We start from the raw sequence: 13,995 nt of genomic DNA, 5'->3' as shown, positions 1-13,995 counted from the left end.
AATAGTATTATTATTTAAATCCCTACTCTCTACATATAGTATACTTAGTACTTCCCAGGCAAATGTATTATTATTTTTAATCATTTAAGTCCCCACTGTGCACACAGCTTTTAATACACCTTTTTTGCAAGCATATTAAGTGTATTGTTATTAATCCCTTGCTGTGACTCTACAGTATTTCTTTTCCTTGTATGTTCAATGTCCTATCATCATTTAAACCTCTCAGTGTGTGCATGCCATATACATTTTCCTATCCATCTCATACTTAAACATTATTTAAATCCATCATAGATTACTTATTCAAAGTCATCCCTACTCCCATGACTGTAAGTTTGCAGACTGTACTTTTAAATAAAGGGAAGTTGGCTTTTTTTTCCCCTTACAAACCAAAATTATGAATCTCAAAACAGCCTTATCTGAGTGTTCAAAAAATAGTTTTCACCTTCCTCCTGTTGAGAATGCTCTCTTTCAGTAATTTAAAAGATGGAAGTTGTATCTTTAAAAACAAAAATTACTTCTTTGTTCTGGATTCATTCAGGGAAGAGAAATCATGTATACCCTTTAGCTGAACATAGGCATTTAATAAAAAGGACAAGACCAATGGCCACAGCCCAACTCAAATACCGAAAGGGTTATGAAACTAGTACACTGGCCACACAAATTCTGCATATAACTAATTTAAACTTTTTATTAACACTGCAATCAGTATGAAAGCGCTAAAAGATAAGCCTGAGGCCAAAATTAAAACAAAAAAAGTCATATAGCAATACGTGTATCTGTGACCCTTCCAAAGGTTCCTCTCTTCCCTTATTTTGACCAGCAAAAGAGTCCAGGACAGTTGCTCTACTTGATGTTATATATGAAGCAACATACTAAAAATAAAGTACAATGGTGTATGTCTAAAAATAATCCTGTTACAAGACTTATTTTTACGACAAAAAAATATGGATTTCACTGCCTCAGAAACACCAAAGTCTATTGGACTGGCAGTGATGGCTTGGAAGGGTTTTGGCATCCGCCTGCAGGAACTTAATGTGAAAGATTGTTACCCATGGAAATACTCTGTTCATATCACAGATGTAACTAGTTGTAGTTTTTTTTTTTTTTTTTTTGCCCTAGTACATCCCAAAGAGTCTTTTTTTTTTTTTTAAGATACATTTTTTAACCAAGGGCACCGCCTTTTCTCTGAACAAGAAAAGAAACCATGTGCTTAGGAATAAAATAGTGAGAACTATGTACACTTTGATCTCGTACGGAACATAGTTGCATCTTCCCAGCATCCAGTTGGAAGGCAAATGCAGCTTTCTGATTATGCAAAATATGCAAAATACAACAGTATTTGCAATATTTGTAATATTTTAGATGAAAGAAGAAGTATGTTTCTAACAGCAGATCTTGGTGAAAACAGAAATCAGTGGGTTGATGTTCAAGTTTGAATAAAAGAGAACTGTTAACAATGACCCAAGTCATTCTGCCTTTTCCCAAAAGCCTCTAATGTGGGACTATAACCAGTAGTCAGACATGTCTCAAAGAAGGGACACGTCTTTAGGATGCTAATGATGTCTACACTAAAAAAATTACAATAAAAATGTGCTGGCTCAAACTTAAAAATACTTTTTCTACTGTCTATACTACTGAGTAAAATACAAATTTTCCCTACATGCCACTTTTTAAAATACTTACAGCCAGTCCTGAATAATGCCCCAAATTAAGTTTTCCTTCAACCTCTAGACATTATCAGTTTATCGCTATGTTTATACGTGTATGATCTTAGGAAATTTCCATCTCTCCAACTGCATACAAATGTATATAATTTCAAAAGATGTGGCAAAATCACCCTTTCAGATTTTAAAGTTTACTATGGAAAAAAATGATGTAGAGCAAGCACAGTTTAAAGTATTTTATTGTTCTGGAAAATATTACACTTCTAGCTGGAATTCCCACTCTGTGTACCATTATAGTAATCTCTATTAAGTGAGGAAGAATTTTCAGAACTTGACAAAACCTTTTTAACTGTGCCCACTAGACAATTATGGCTGAGGATCAGTATGTGGATGAGGTGCTGTGACTGTAGATTTAAAATGATCTTGCTGTTTGTAAAACAGCTTCTGCAGAAGCAATATTAGGTCGAAACAAAAATCATTGGGCAAAGAACTCTACAACACAGAGATTACCTACAAAAGGCCTAGCCATCAAGAACTGTATCAATATGAATAAACGCCACAAATATTTAAAATATCTTTTCTAACTTTATTAATTCTTAAAAAAATACACAGTACCTGAACACACATGAACATGTCTCAAAAATACACTTCAGTAATATTGAATGAAGGAAGATCGGACTGTAAACAGTAACAGTAGCAAATGATTTAGTTAAAGACTTAAAAGAAAATTGCAGTTGTTTACAGTTACAAAAGACATAATTAAAAAATATCAAATTGCTTTTCTTAATATTACTGACATGTCAGAATTGGAGGATAAATGTTCCCTGTGTAACCAAGTCAAGGAATATTACTATGATCCATGATGCAACTGAATTATGATTATCGTGTTTGTGACAAAAATTAAGAGCATGATTTTTTCCAGAAACTTCAAGAGATTAATAGAGCAACCACAAGTTATGACTCTTTACTTAGTCCTGTTCTAAAAATTTTATTTTTAAATCAGGGAATCAAAGTTGCTGAAATAATTGTTTTTTCTAAACTGAGCTACGTATGAAGTATTATCAAACCAGTCTGGCAGGATAAATCTGCCTCTGCATCAAGACTTACTCTGTCAAGAACAATGTTCTTGTCTCATGCTAGCTAACTGACAGAATGAAACACAAGCCCATTAAAGCTGTGCTACAGCCACCTATTTAAGCCCTTTTAAGAAAAGGAAAAAAAAATACAAAACTTTTTATTAACACCTTATTGCTGTTTTTTAATATGATATCAATTACCAAGCTTAAAAAAATAAATTGTTTCTAGTAATTCTGAGGCATAAAGTGCCCATTTTCTCTCTTCTGATTTATATCATTGTTCTGTTTTTACAGCTTACTGTTGACAGAGTGAGGTAATTCAACTACAATTTTTCCAATGTTTTTTCCCATGTACATGTAATCTACAGCACGGAACACAGACTCCAGGCCAGTGAACTTGCCCTCTGGAGACTTGTCTCCAAAGTCCACCTCACAAACCAGGTCTCCTCTTTCATACATCTCAAGCAAGTGCTTCAGAGCCATTTTGTATTCGGAAAGGTAATGGTTCAAGAAGAAACCCCGGATGCTGGCAGACTTCTTCAATAGTTTTGCTGGCAGTAACTCTCCTTTAATGGGCTGGAGGCCAGTAGGGTTTTGGTAGCCAGTGATAAACCCAATAACTATCAGGCGCCCTTTGGTAGCCAAGGAGTTAAGAGCCAAGTCAAACATCTTTCCCCCAACAGATTCATACACTACATCCACACCTTCGGGGTAGTCCTTCTTAAGAACAGACTCGACATTTTCAGTTTTATAGTTGATTGTATGGTCACAGCCAATGGTTTTCAGAAAACCACCCTTTTCATCACTGGAGCAGGTTCCAATTATGTGGCATTTTGCCTTCTTTGCAAGCTGCACAGCAAACTGACCCGTTCCTCCAGCTGCTGCTGTCACCAGAACCTTCTTGCCTTCAGACAACTCTCCCAGCTCTTTCAAACTGATATATGCCGTAGCGCCACTTACCATTAAAGTAAGAAACTCGGGTTTCACAGAGGGCAGAGGAACTGCTTGTTTGGCTGGCACAACTGTGTATTCAGCAAAGGAACCTGCTTTCACGTAGGCCACAGCTTGACCCACTCTATAATCAGCACTAGCACTGAGTCCTAATGCTACCACATCACCAATACCTTCGAAACCTATATCAAATGGGGGTTTAACTGATGCGTCATATCGACCAGCTGAGTAGTTTATGTCAGATGCATTAATGCCGACAAATCTAGAAGAAAACAAAAATGTATTAACGAGATTTACTCCTTACCAAGCCTCTGTCATATGAAAAACCTTCAGTTTAAATTCGTGGGATTAGTATAAGACTTTTCTGATTATTGGTAAGTTTGAATAACAAGTACACTCCAGCCTTCCATCAGACTTTTGTAGTTTAGATTGTTACTCTAAATTAAAGATAAATTTCTTAAAAAGAAAACCAACCAACCAACAACAACAAACAAACCAAACCAAACTGAAAAACAAAAAAAACCCAAAAGCCAACTTATAGTTTCCTCAGGTCCTTTTGACCAAACAAAGCTAACTAAAAATAATTCTGAACAAGATTAAAGGATAAAAATTAATTGACCACTTTATACAAGATGTGAAAATACTAAAGAATAAAATGTGCAAAGCGGTAAATATGTGGATTCTGGCAAGAAATTTACATTTTTGAATATAATAATACTGTTAATGACTAACGATCATATTAACTATCGATGTCATTTGCAAGGTCATGTTACTGTAGGCAAGTACTTTTTAATTGATGGAGTCACTACAGCAAATTTGCCTTTTGATGTAGCTAATGTCAACGTTAAAATATTTTTCTTTATATAAATTACTTGCAACACATCAAAACAACCTTGCACAGAAGGACTAAAATTATAAGACTGTGTATCAACTCCTACTGACCTCTAACAGGTGAAAATGGATGCTAATTTATGTATTTTTTTTAGAAAAAGATAGAAACACTAAGCACTAGGGGATAATGCCTGAAATAAAGTTATGATTTAGCTTACACAAAAACAATATTTTAGTTACACTTAAAAAAACCCACAACCAAACCAGCAAACAAAAAACCAAACCCAAAGTTAGCAGTATCTCTGTAAAAGCAAGGGCAGTGGGACTAATGATGATTCTGTTAACTGGAGAATGTCAAAAAGAAACACATGCAACAAGAAAGTCCAGGACTCTTACTACACTGGAAGTGACAACTTAAAAGGCATACCTGATACCATGCAAAAACTACAGGAGTATGCAAACAGACCACTTTTAATTGTTGCAGCTAGCAATTGGCTCAAATCATATGTGTGTTGTTTTAATTGCATGCACACAGAGTGAGAAGAACTAACACGGCTTTGCCCATTTTGATATCCTTCATTCTTTATAACATGGGGAGCCTGAAACTTTCAACTACGTACTGTGTTATATATAAAGACATGTATGCATAAACATGTCCATGTATAAAATGGGTGAAAGGGACTGTTGCTCTTTTTAATTCTGCCTTTAATTCGCTGCTCAGCTGCAAAAAAACCCAGAAAAAAAACCAAAAAAGCAAAACAAACAAAAAAACCCAACCAAAAACACACACAGAAAACCCAAACACACACAAAAAACCCACACAAAACCCCCCAACCTACATCTTGCTCATACATACAAAATTTTTTCTGTTATCCTGCTTTAAGATACCTCCCATACAGCGCGGCTAAAGATGCACAAAAATTGTTAACGGAGCAGCAGCTTTCGCGGAAAGCCGTGTCCCTCGGGTGCTTAGGGAGAAGGGCTCGGAGCACCGAGGCGAGACGTGCCGGCGCTGCACAAGTCTCCTCCTGCTTTTACACCCCAAACTGCGTGCAGAGATGAGGGCGAGAAGCCGGCGGGGAGCCGTGCTCGTCCTCCTCCCCGGTCTCATCCCTTCGCCCAAGTATGGGCTCTGGCTAGCTGTCAGGCCAGCCTTCAGGCACTCACTCTGCCCCCACTGCAGCCCCCGGCCCCAGCCCGAAAGGCAGGTCCCGGCTCCCCGCTGGGCTGAGCCTCCCTCCGCACGCTTGCCTGCGCACATCTGCTTTCGCAGGGTGCGGGGCAGCCGTGCCCTTGGCTGGGGCAGTGCGCGTAGGGACGGGAGAGCAGAGCGGTGGCAACAGTAACAAGTCCCTGTCTCACCCCCTCTAGAAGTTTCCCCGTCTCAGCGTTGCACCGCAGTGGCGAAAGCACAGAGGCAAGTAAATAAACCTTTGCGGGCAAAAACTTGGCGTGCGGGGAAGAGGCAAGCCGAGCAGCGGGCCAGACGCCTGCCGAGTAGGACTCCAGCTCACGCACCGTTGCTTTTGTTCTAGAGCCGGAGAGGATGCAAAACCTTCCTCGCCCGGGCTGCACCGCAACTAGTGCGTGCTGTTGCAGGGGCCGCGGCGCACAACTTGCTGCTGCGAGGCCGGACGCCTATGCGGGGCAACCGGGGCACCGCGGCCCCGGCCCTGCCCGCCTCCCGGCGCTGGGAGAGGAACCGGCGGGCCCCCAGCGCAGCCCGGCCCGCCGCTGCCCCCCTGCCGCGCTGGCAGCTCGGAGAGGGGCGGACAAAGCCGTGTGCGCTGCTCCGCTGCGCGGGAGGCTCGTTCACCGCCGCTCCCCGCAGACGCACACGCACACACACAGGCACAGACACGCGTGCACCCGCTCCCTCCCCGTCTCCGCGGAGCTGCTGGACCACGGGAAATGGTTCTCCCAGGGCTCCTGGGCTCATCATTATTAATCAATACAGCCTGCCGTCCAGCCCTCCCCCCCTAATTTTTTTTATACTCCCTTTTTATTGTGTGCAAACTCAAAACTCCTGTTCGCATTGGGGTGTTTTTTTGTTTGTTTTTTTTTTTTAAAAAAAGATTGTTCCATCTCGTAAAGTTAGGTTTATCGCACATTAAAACGTTCATATGCAGAGCCTGGATTAAAACATACTGTCTAATTTGCCTTGTCATTTCAGCTGACAGAAGGGAGGTGGTAGGATGCGCCTGCAGTTTCTTATATTATTTTGCTTTTTAAAGTAAAATTAAGTATGATTTTCAAGTTGAAGACGAGCTTACTAACTTCTGAGACTGAGAAAAGGAGTGCACAGAAGTAAGTTATTTGGGGTGCTGGTGGGTTTTAAGACCCCTTCGAGATCTTTTCTATTGTCTTGTTCTACTTTCTTACGTAAAAACATACTATTTAATTTAGCAGTTCCTAATTGAGCCTTACCCCTTCAGCATTTCAAGATGTAAACCTTAATGGAGGGGTAGGGGGTAACTAGGGAGTGGCTTTTCCCAAAATAATTACACACATTGAGTCACCCGTTATGTATACTCCAGTGTTGAAGCCCCTTGGATTGTTTATTACAGAAAACAGGAGGACACCACCGAGGGGAGGAAATGCTGCTCTTCCTACCACAACAAAGCATGAGACACTGAAAACCAGCACCACAGCCTTAAACACAGACAAAACAAAGTCATCCAAACCAGTATTATGCAAAACCCCACATTATTTAGACCAAACACTCAGCAGGAATAGCCCACCACTTTTCCCACTGTGATCTCTTGTCTCTTGGTTAAAAAAAACTTGCTTTCCCCCTCTTAGTCCCTTTTCTATAAACTTTGCTCTCCTCTTCCAGCCCAGCAGTAAATTCTTATAGGTGTATTGGAAACTAGATGTGTTGCTTCTTCAAGAAAATCTCAAAAATTTTATAACTTTAAGAATGATCAAATCTTCACAGCCTTTGGGTCCTTTTCCTGCAATAAAATGGAGGAACCTTGCCCCCTCCTCCCAAAAACAGGATAAATGGAGATATGAAGCTTAAATGGCTTCATAAAGGATTTTTTTTATTTACCTTTTTTCCTCTTCCCCTTCTACACAGAATTAAAGTAAAAAAAATACAAAAAATAAATGCTTTAGATCGATTTCTGGTTTTAAAGAATTTCTTAATAAAGGATACATTATCTTTTCTTAATAAAAAAAGTAGACATGAGGGTTGCTGGCTTAGTTCTCCAAAGGAGAGGAAAGAGGGGAAGAAAGTTCTCCGTAACTGCATCTTACTTTAAAGTACCTATCCATACAGGAACTCAGTGCATTTTGATTTCCCTAAATCCAAAACGAGATTTTATTGCAGATGAGGACTGTTCTGCATGAAAAGCTCAGAGCAATTAATACTATTCATGGGCATGACACTGAGACTAAAATTAACAAATCCACACATGCACTCCTGGAAGTCAAGTCCTTTATTGTTTTGTTTTTAATTGTATGTTTTACCTACTAGAAAATGTCTCCTATTTGGGCGGTTTTTTTTTTTTGTTTTTTTTTTTTTTTTTTTAAATAACTAAATATAGCTGGAGACTCAGCCTTTTGGGATGGGAAAACACTTCCTCAGAGTGACAAGAGAGAGGGAAACAGAAATCGCTTCCTGCTGCAGCTCGTATATAGGGAATGTTTTTCAGTACCGTTATCCCATGTCTTGTGTGATATTCCCCAGAAAATAATAACAAATAGAGAGGAAATGACACAAATAATACAAAACGTATGAACTCTAAATCTAGATTTCATCACTCACCTCTCCCTCCCCTCAATCCCCACTCGTGTGTGTGTGCCTCTACCGGAACATGTGTGCAATAGGCTGATGTGTTAAAACCCAGTAATTGCCTGCCTGAATCTGTGGACCAGCTTCTGCCTTCAGTCTGGTACCAGCTCTGCACCTCAGCCCTTTTAACATGAGGTGTGCATGTTCCCCAGCACCCAGGGAGGCCACCCAGCATTGGGAGGGAGGGTTACATTGGAAGCTGTATAAAAATTGAATAATTTTTTTAATTTACAGGAAGGATGGGGGAGGGAGGAAAAATGAGAAAGACTGCAGCTGCAGGGGTGGGTGGCATTTGAGAAGCAAGGATGTCGCTCTGCTTTGCATTACCCAAGTAGGGACTTGCTACTAGTATCTCAAGTCTTACAACCTCTTCCTCTAAATGGAATTTCAACTCCAGCCTGATGGCTGTTTCATGATATTACTGTTTCTTGGTCATTAGCAGATGCAGTAACACAATGTTTTAGACTTTTGAGGTTTGGAGGGAATTTTGGTCTAAGAAATCCTAGTGGGAGATGTCAGCATCAGATTTAAGTGCCACAGAAGCTTTCTCATCAGCTCCTGGAGCAGTCCTTTCTTTCTCCTCACCAGTTTTAAACTACATATTTATGTGTTACATAAGGATACACGCTAGAGAGCACACATACACATCAGACACATTGTAGTCAGAGACTGTCTTAACATAACTTACAGCATTGTTTTCAAGCCAACTTAGTGCTTCTTACTATTTTTCAGCTCCAGCTAAAGATCATCGCAAACTACTTTACTACAATTTCCTTGCTAGACAAGAACCTGATGAGTGTTCTCAGCTGCGCCAACCACGCAGTCTGCTCCGAGGTTCCCAGAATTTCAGCTTCCCCTCGTGGGCAGAGAAACCTCTGAACTTTAAAAGGCTTACTTTTAGCTTAAGGAACGACAGAGTCTAGGAAGGAACCACTGATAACAAACAGGTTTATGGAGAAAGCTGGGGAGAGGCACGTTATGTCCTCAGAGTCTTCATGGAGATCTGGTCACCGCGCTGGACGCAGTCCTAGAGCTGGCGCAGGACTTACAGCGTGTCACGTTAAGCAAAATGTCACCTCTCGCTCACTGACCAGGCTCCACTCTTAACAGCAGAAAAAACTGTGAGCTAGCGTCCTACCAAAGCAGGCCGAAGACGACCGGGCCGGGCGAAACGCCCTGCCCCCTCTCCGCCGCCCGCTTTTGGCGCGCAGAGGCGGGGGTGGTGCCGCGGCGGCCGGGGCCGGCAGGGCGGCGGGCCGGGGCCTCTGCCGCCCTGGTGAGTCACGGCTGGCTGAGGGTAGCGGCGGGCGGGCCACGCCGGGGCGGGGAAAAAAGCATTGGAGGAGGTGGGGGGGGAAAGGAGGAGGGAGAAGCAGGCGCAGGGTCGCACAGAGGAGGGTGGGTGGCGTGAGGTCACACGCACATGGGGGCTGTCGGGGACAGGAGGCTATAGGTTAATGACCCCTGGGAGAGGTTTGGGTACGATGGGGACACAATCACGCCCCGGGGGGCTGCGTGCGGGTAACGAGCCCGAGCAGTGACCTGGGAGGGACTCGCAAGCGCTTCCCCCCTCGTCGGCGCTCAGTGAACGCAACATTTGCCGCTTCCCCGCCTTGGCACTGAGGCCCTGAGGTGTTTCTCGAGGCTGTAGCACGCCAGAAGCTGCGTACACTCCCTTTCCTTCACACACATACGCACAAACACACACCCGCCAAAGAAAGGGAGGAGGCGGAATTGTCACCCCCACACACGTGGATGGGGCGACCGGCCCGTAGCGCCGTTCAAAACAACAACAATAATAAAATTAAATTAACAGTCGCCAGATGGCAGCTGGTACAACTTTGGCGCCGGTCGCCAAAGTAAGGGAGAGTGTAGGACGGACCAGGCCACAAGGTGCGAGAAGACGGAGGGGGCCGCCAAGGGTCAGGAGTGGGTGTGGGGGTTGCAGGCGGACGCTTACCTGTTCCTGACAAGGAGGTCTCCGTCTCCCGGGAGCGGCACGGGCGAGTCCTGCTGCAGGGTAACCGCTTCCCTGAAGTTTTGACTCAGCTTAGTCACCACCAGCTTCTTCATGGAGGTGGGAATGGACGAGCCCTGGAAATCCAGAAAGTGACGGGAGTAGGACATGTCCAGGATGGGCCGCGGCCGGCTGCCACCGAAGTATGACCAGGCAGGACCCGCCGTGGCGCAGGACGACGGCTGCCGTCGCCACCACCAGCACAGCGGTGCCCGAAGGCTCAGCAAAGCGCCGCTTTTTGCGCTAAAACTCATGCCTTGCCTCGGCTCTTCTCTCCCCCCACCCCCGTTCGGGAGAGCTCCAGCTCGGGATTCTCCAGGCAGCTCTGGCAGGACCCACCGCCACCGAGCTGGCAGGAGAAAACTCCCCAAACGCAGCTATTTGTGTATGTAAATAAAGCCCCGAGCAGCAAGCTGCAGCCTGCCTCCGACCTCCCCCACCCCGCCAGCCCCTCCACCACACGGAAACGCCGCCGGAGGAGCAAGCGGCAAGATGGTCCCTTGCAGCCGGTCGTCTTCTGCCGCCGCTAGCGTTACCGTGGAGCAAGGCTGGCCCCGCTCCGGGGGCCGTCCGTCCCGCCTGAGCCGCCTCACCACACACACACACCGGCAACGCCTGCCCCTGCCTGAGGACGGCAACCCGGGGAGGTCGTGCCGTGCCAGTCAGAGAGGCAGAGGTACGCAAGGCTGCATTTTCTCCTAAAGGTGGCTTTTAATTTACACGCTGCCTCTGACTAAGGGATTTAAAAAAAAAAAAAAAAAACAAACCAAAAAAAAAAGAAAACAGGAGGAGAGAGAAACGCCTCGGATTCCCTTCCTTCTCCCCCCTCCCCTCGCCCCGTTCTTTAGTTTACAAAAAGAGGTTATATTTTCTACCAAAAAAAAAAAGGGGGGGGGGGAAGAAAGCAGGATAAATTATCAGATCGATTAGGTTAGAGAAGTGGGGAGAAGTTGCGGCTAATCCCCTAATGTTGTTATTAGCTGCCGCCGGGGAGCCGCTGCCTGCGGGCGGAGGCTCCGCCCCTTCCGTGCGAAACGTTCACTTCCTCGCAAGGTGGTACGAATCAACCCCGAGCCGTTAGGCACCGCGCGCGGCGCCGGGGCCGGGAGGCGTGCGTGCGCGCGCCGCGTCGGTTTGCGGCCGTTGGGACGGCTGAAAGGGGGGGGGGAAGGTAGAGCTGTGAGGGGATTGAAACAGATGAAGCTCCTCAGCTCTTCCCGCCACCCGGAGGGGCGACCGGGGTGCCCTTCTCCGGCGGCAGCCCTCCCTCTTGCCTTGCTTGCCCTCCCCTGTCCTGCGAGGGAAGGTTAAAGCTGCTGTCAGCTCGGTTGGGTCGCAAAGGTTGCCCCCTCCCCGCTTCCTCTTACTGTCAGGAATAAAACCTCCTGATTTTATTATTTTTTTCTTTCTTTCTTTATTTCCTTAAAAATAAAATCGTGTCTCGCTGTAGAGTAGGCTCGGGTGAGAGAAGCTGCGCAGAAAACCAGCTGGGTCAGGGGACCAAAGTAAATGTTGTGACAGAGCCGCCAATCCCAACTTGGTACTACCAACTGCGGGGAGGGCGGTAATGTAATAGAGATGTTGCACCGATGTCGGGGGAGCCCACGTGTAATTCCTAGAATTAACTCCATCCTACCAGTATAAACACCTCGTTGCTTAATTGTGCGGTATTAATAATGAAAAAAAACAAACCCAAAAAACCCCACCAAAACCACAGAACAAACCAATAAATTCCTCTCAGCCCAAAAGAGAGCAAAATTGCGGTTCTGAGTGTTTTCCTTTAGGAATCAGCTGGGTGGTTTTTATTTGCTCTCTTGACTTAAAAAAAAGAAAGGGAAGAACCCTTCTGTTCTTGCAGTTAACATTATATAAATCCCTAGACACATACTGTGCAAAATCTATTAGCAGCATGTTTCATCTGCTGCAGTTCTTGCTCTGCAATCTGTTGGTATTTTAAAGTAAGGATGAACTGTAATCTCCCACAAATCATTTTTAATTCAATACCGGTTAGACGTGTGCCACGGAGAGGTATCATCTCCTGGTTTTGTTTGTTTGTTTTGTTTTTTTTTAAGTTTGCTGGAACAAGACCTCTGCTGAAGTTAAATCAGCACATGCGTCTTGCAACAGCACTTCAGCAAGTGGATTATAATAACAACCCCCTCAACGCGTGTCTCACATGAGGAATCTTTTATGCCGCGCTGTATTAAGACTTCTTTTTTTGTCATATTGTTTAGCTCTGGGAAAGGGGAAAAAAATGAAAACAAAGCAATTAAAAAGATTGACAGGTATGGGTTTGTGTGAGACCTATTTGTAATTGTCAGGGTGACGTGGGCAAGAGGAGGAGGAGTAACAAACTGAAGCAGGAAAAGCAGCTCGATGTGTCTGTCTATCAGTTGAGACTGTCTGAGAGCCCTGGGATCCGAATGTGTGTTATATTTCAGTGAAAAGAGAAGAGAGGGAGAGTGGATCTCTTTCTCTCCCAGGAGTTTAGGGGGGGGACAGTTCACGTTAATCTCTCCCACTCAGTGAATGCCTTTTCTTCCTCCCCCCCCTCCCTCTCTGCACACACTCTCCGGGGTTTTTCTTGGTTTTGGCAATTTTTTGTGTTTTTTTCTTTTTTTTTTTTTTTTTCTTCTGTTGCAGATCAAGACCAGAAAAAAAAATTACCCATGATAAAAAAACGTGTTTGCATTATATTTAGTATCAGAAGAAGCTTCGATTTGTGGAGGAAAAAAAAAGAGCAAGAGAGAAAAGTAGTCCTCTCCGGTGGTGACACTGTTTGATCTGTGACTGTTTGGAAGGTGGAGGAGTGACTGACATTTCCCATCCGGTGTATATGTATGTATGGGGGCTTTACTCCTTTTTTATTATTTGCTTTACTTGCTCTTAGACTAAGTGCTGGGAGGAGAAGGAGAGACTGGATCGACCTCGTTTTTTTGCACAATGAACAAACTATTATCAACGCAATAATAATAAAAAAAAACAAACAAAAAAACCCCCAACAACAACAGCAACAACAACACACAAATCCACGAGCCTGAAACAAGCCAGCCAGCGAGCGAGCGAGAAAGTTGCGCTTTGAGACTCTTTGATCTCGGAGAAAGCCTGAGAGGGGGGGAGTGACTGAATTTACCGTCTCATCGCCGCCGCTTGCTCGACTCTCCACCGCAAAGAAGGAAAGAAGACGACGAAGAAGTGATTAAGGAAAGGAAGGAGAGAGAGGAAAAGGAGGGAGAGAAAGAAAAAAAAAAGGAACGAAAGAAAGATAATGGATTTGGGCTACAGATTGAACTGATCAAATCTTATTTATTTTGCACATCTCCGCTGGCATCTTCCCTGCTGCTGCTGCTGCCGAGAGGACTGAAGAGCTTTGTCTTATAAGGAACTTAAAAGAGAGAGAAAGAGAGAGAGAGTGTGTGTGTGAGAGAGAGAGAGGGAGGAAAATTAACCTTGTAAATGAAAACATTTCCTAAGCAAGTTTTTGGAGTGGCGGCGGAAATTGGCATCCCTGTCACCAGTCTGTGGCTTGCCTCATCCCACACCCCACCTTCCCCCCCGCCCCGCGCACCCCGTTCGCCGCGCCGGGAGCTGACCCGGGGGGGGGGACCCGGACCGGGCGAGAGGAGAACCCGACCAAACTTTTTCTCCTTCCTCCCCCCC

The 13,995-nt window shown here is 44.5% G+C and overlaps 2 protein-coding genes across 2 annotated transcripts in view; one reads left to right on the top strand and one right to left on the bottom strand.

Moving 5' to 3' along the window:
* Nucleotides 1-2,229: 2,229 nt before the first annotated feature.
* Nucleotides 2,230-10,998, bottom strand: ZADH2 (zinc binding alcohol dehydrogenase domain containing 2). The gene is made up of 2 exons (XM_008505493.2): nucleotides 10,279-10,998; nucleotides 2,230-3,953 (listed from the first exon to the last, which is right to left on the bottom strand). The coding sequence occupies exons 1-2, from the start codon at nucleotides 10,587-10,589 to the stop codon at nucleotides 3,029-3,031; spliced, it is 1,236 nt and encodes a 411-aa protein (XP_008503715.2). The 5' UTR covers nucleotides 10,590-10,998; the 3' UTR covers nucleotides 2,230-3,028.
* A 2,712-nt stretch (nucleotides 10,999-13,710) lies between these two features.
* The window catches only part of TSHZ1 (teashirt zinc finger homeobox 1), a 54,432-nt gene continuing 54,147 nt past the window's right edge, over nucleotides 13,711-13,995 (top strand). The window contains exon 1 of the mRNA XM_030446336.1: nucleotides 13,711-13,995. This exon is cut by the window's right edge and continues 361 nt beyond it. The gene's annotated coding sequence lies outside the window, so the exon portion shown is untranslated.

The sequence above is a fragment of the Calypte anna genome, chromosome 2, assembly GCF_003957555.1.
Source record: "Calypte anna isolate BGI_N300 chromosome 2, bCalAnn1_v1.p, whole genome shotgun sequence".
Classification (NCBI taxonomy): domain Eukaryota; kingdom Metazoa; phylum Chordata; class Aves; order Apodiformes; family Trochilidae; genus Calypte; species Calypte anna.
This window is presented reverse-complemented; position numbering and strand designations above follow the sequence as displayed.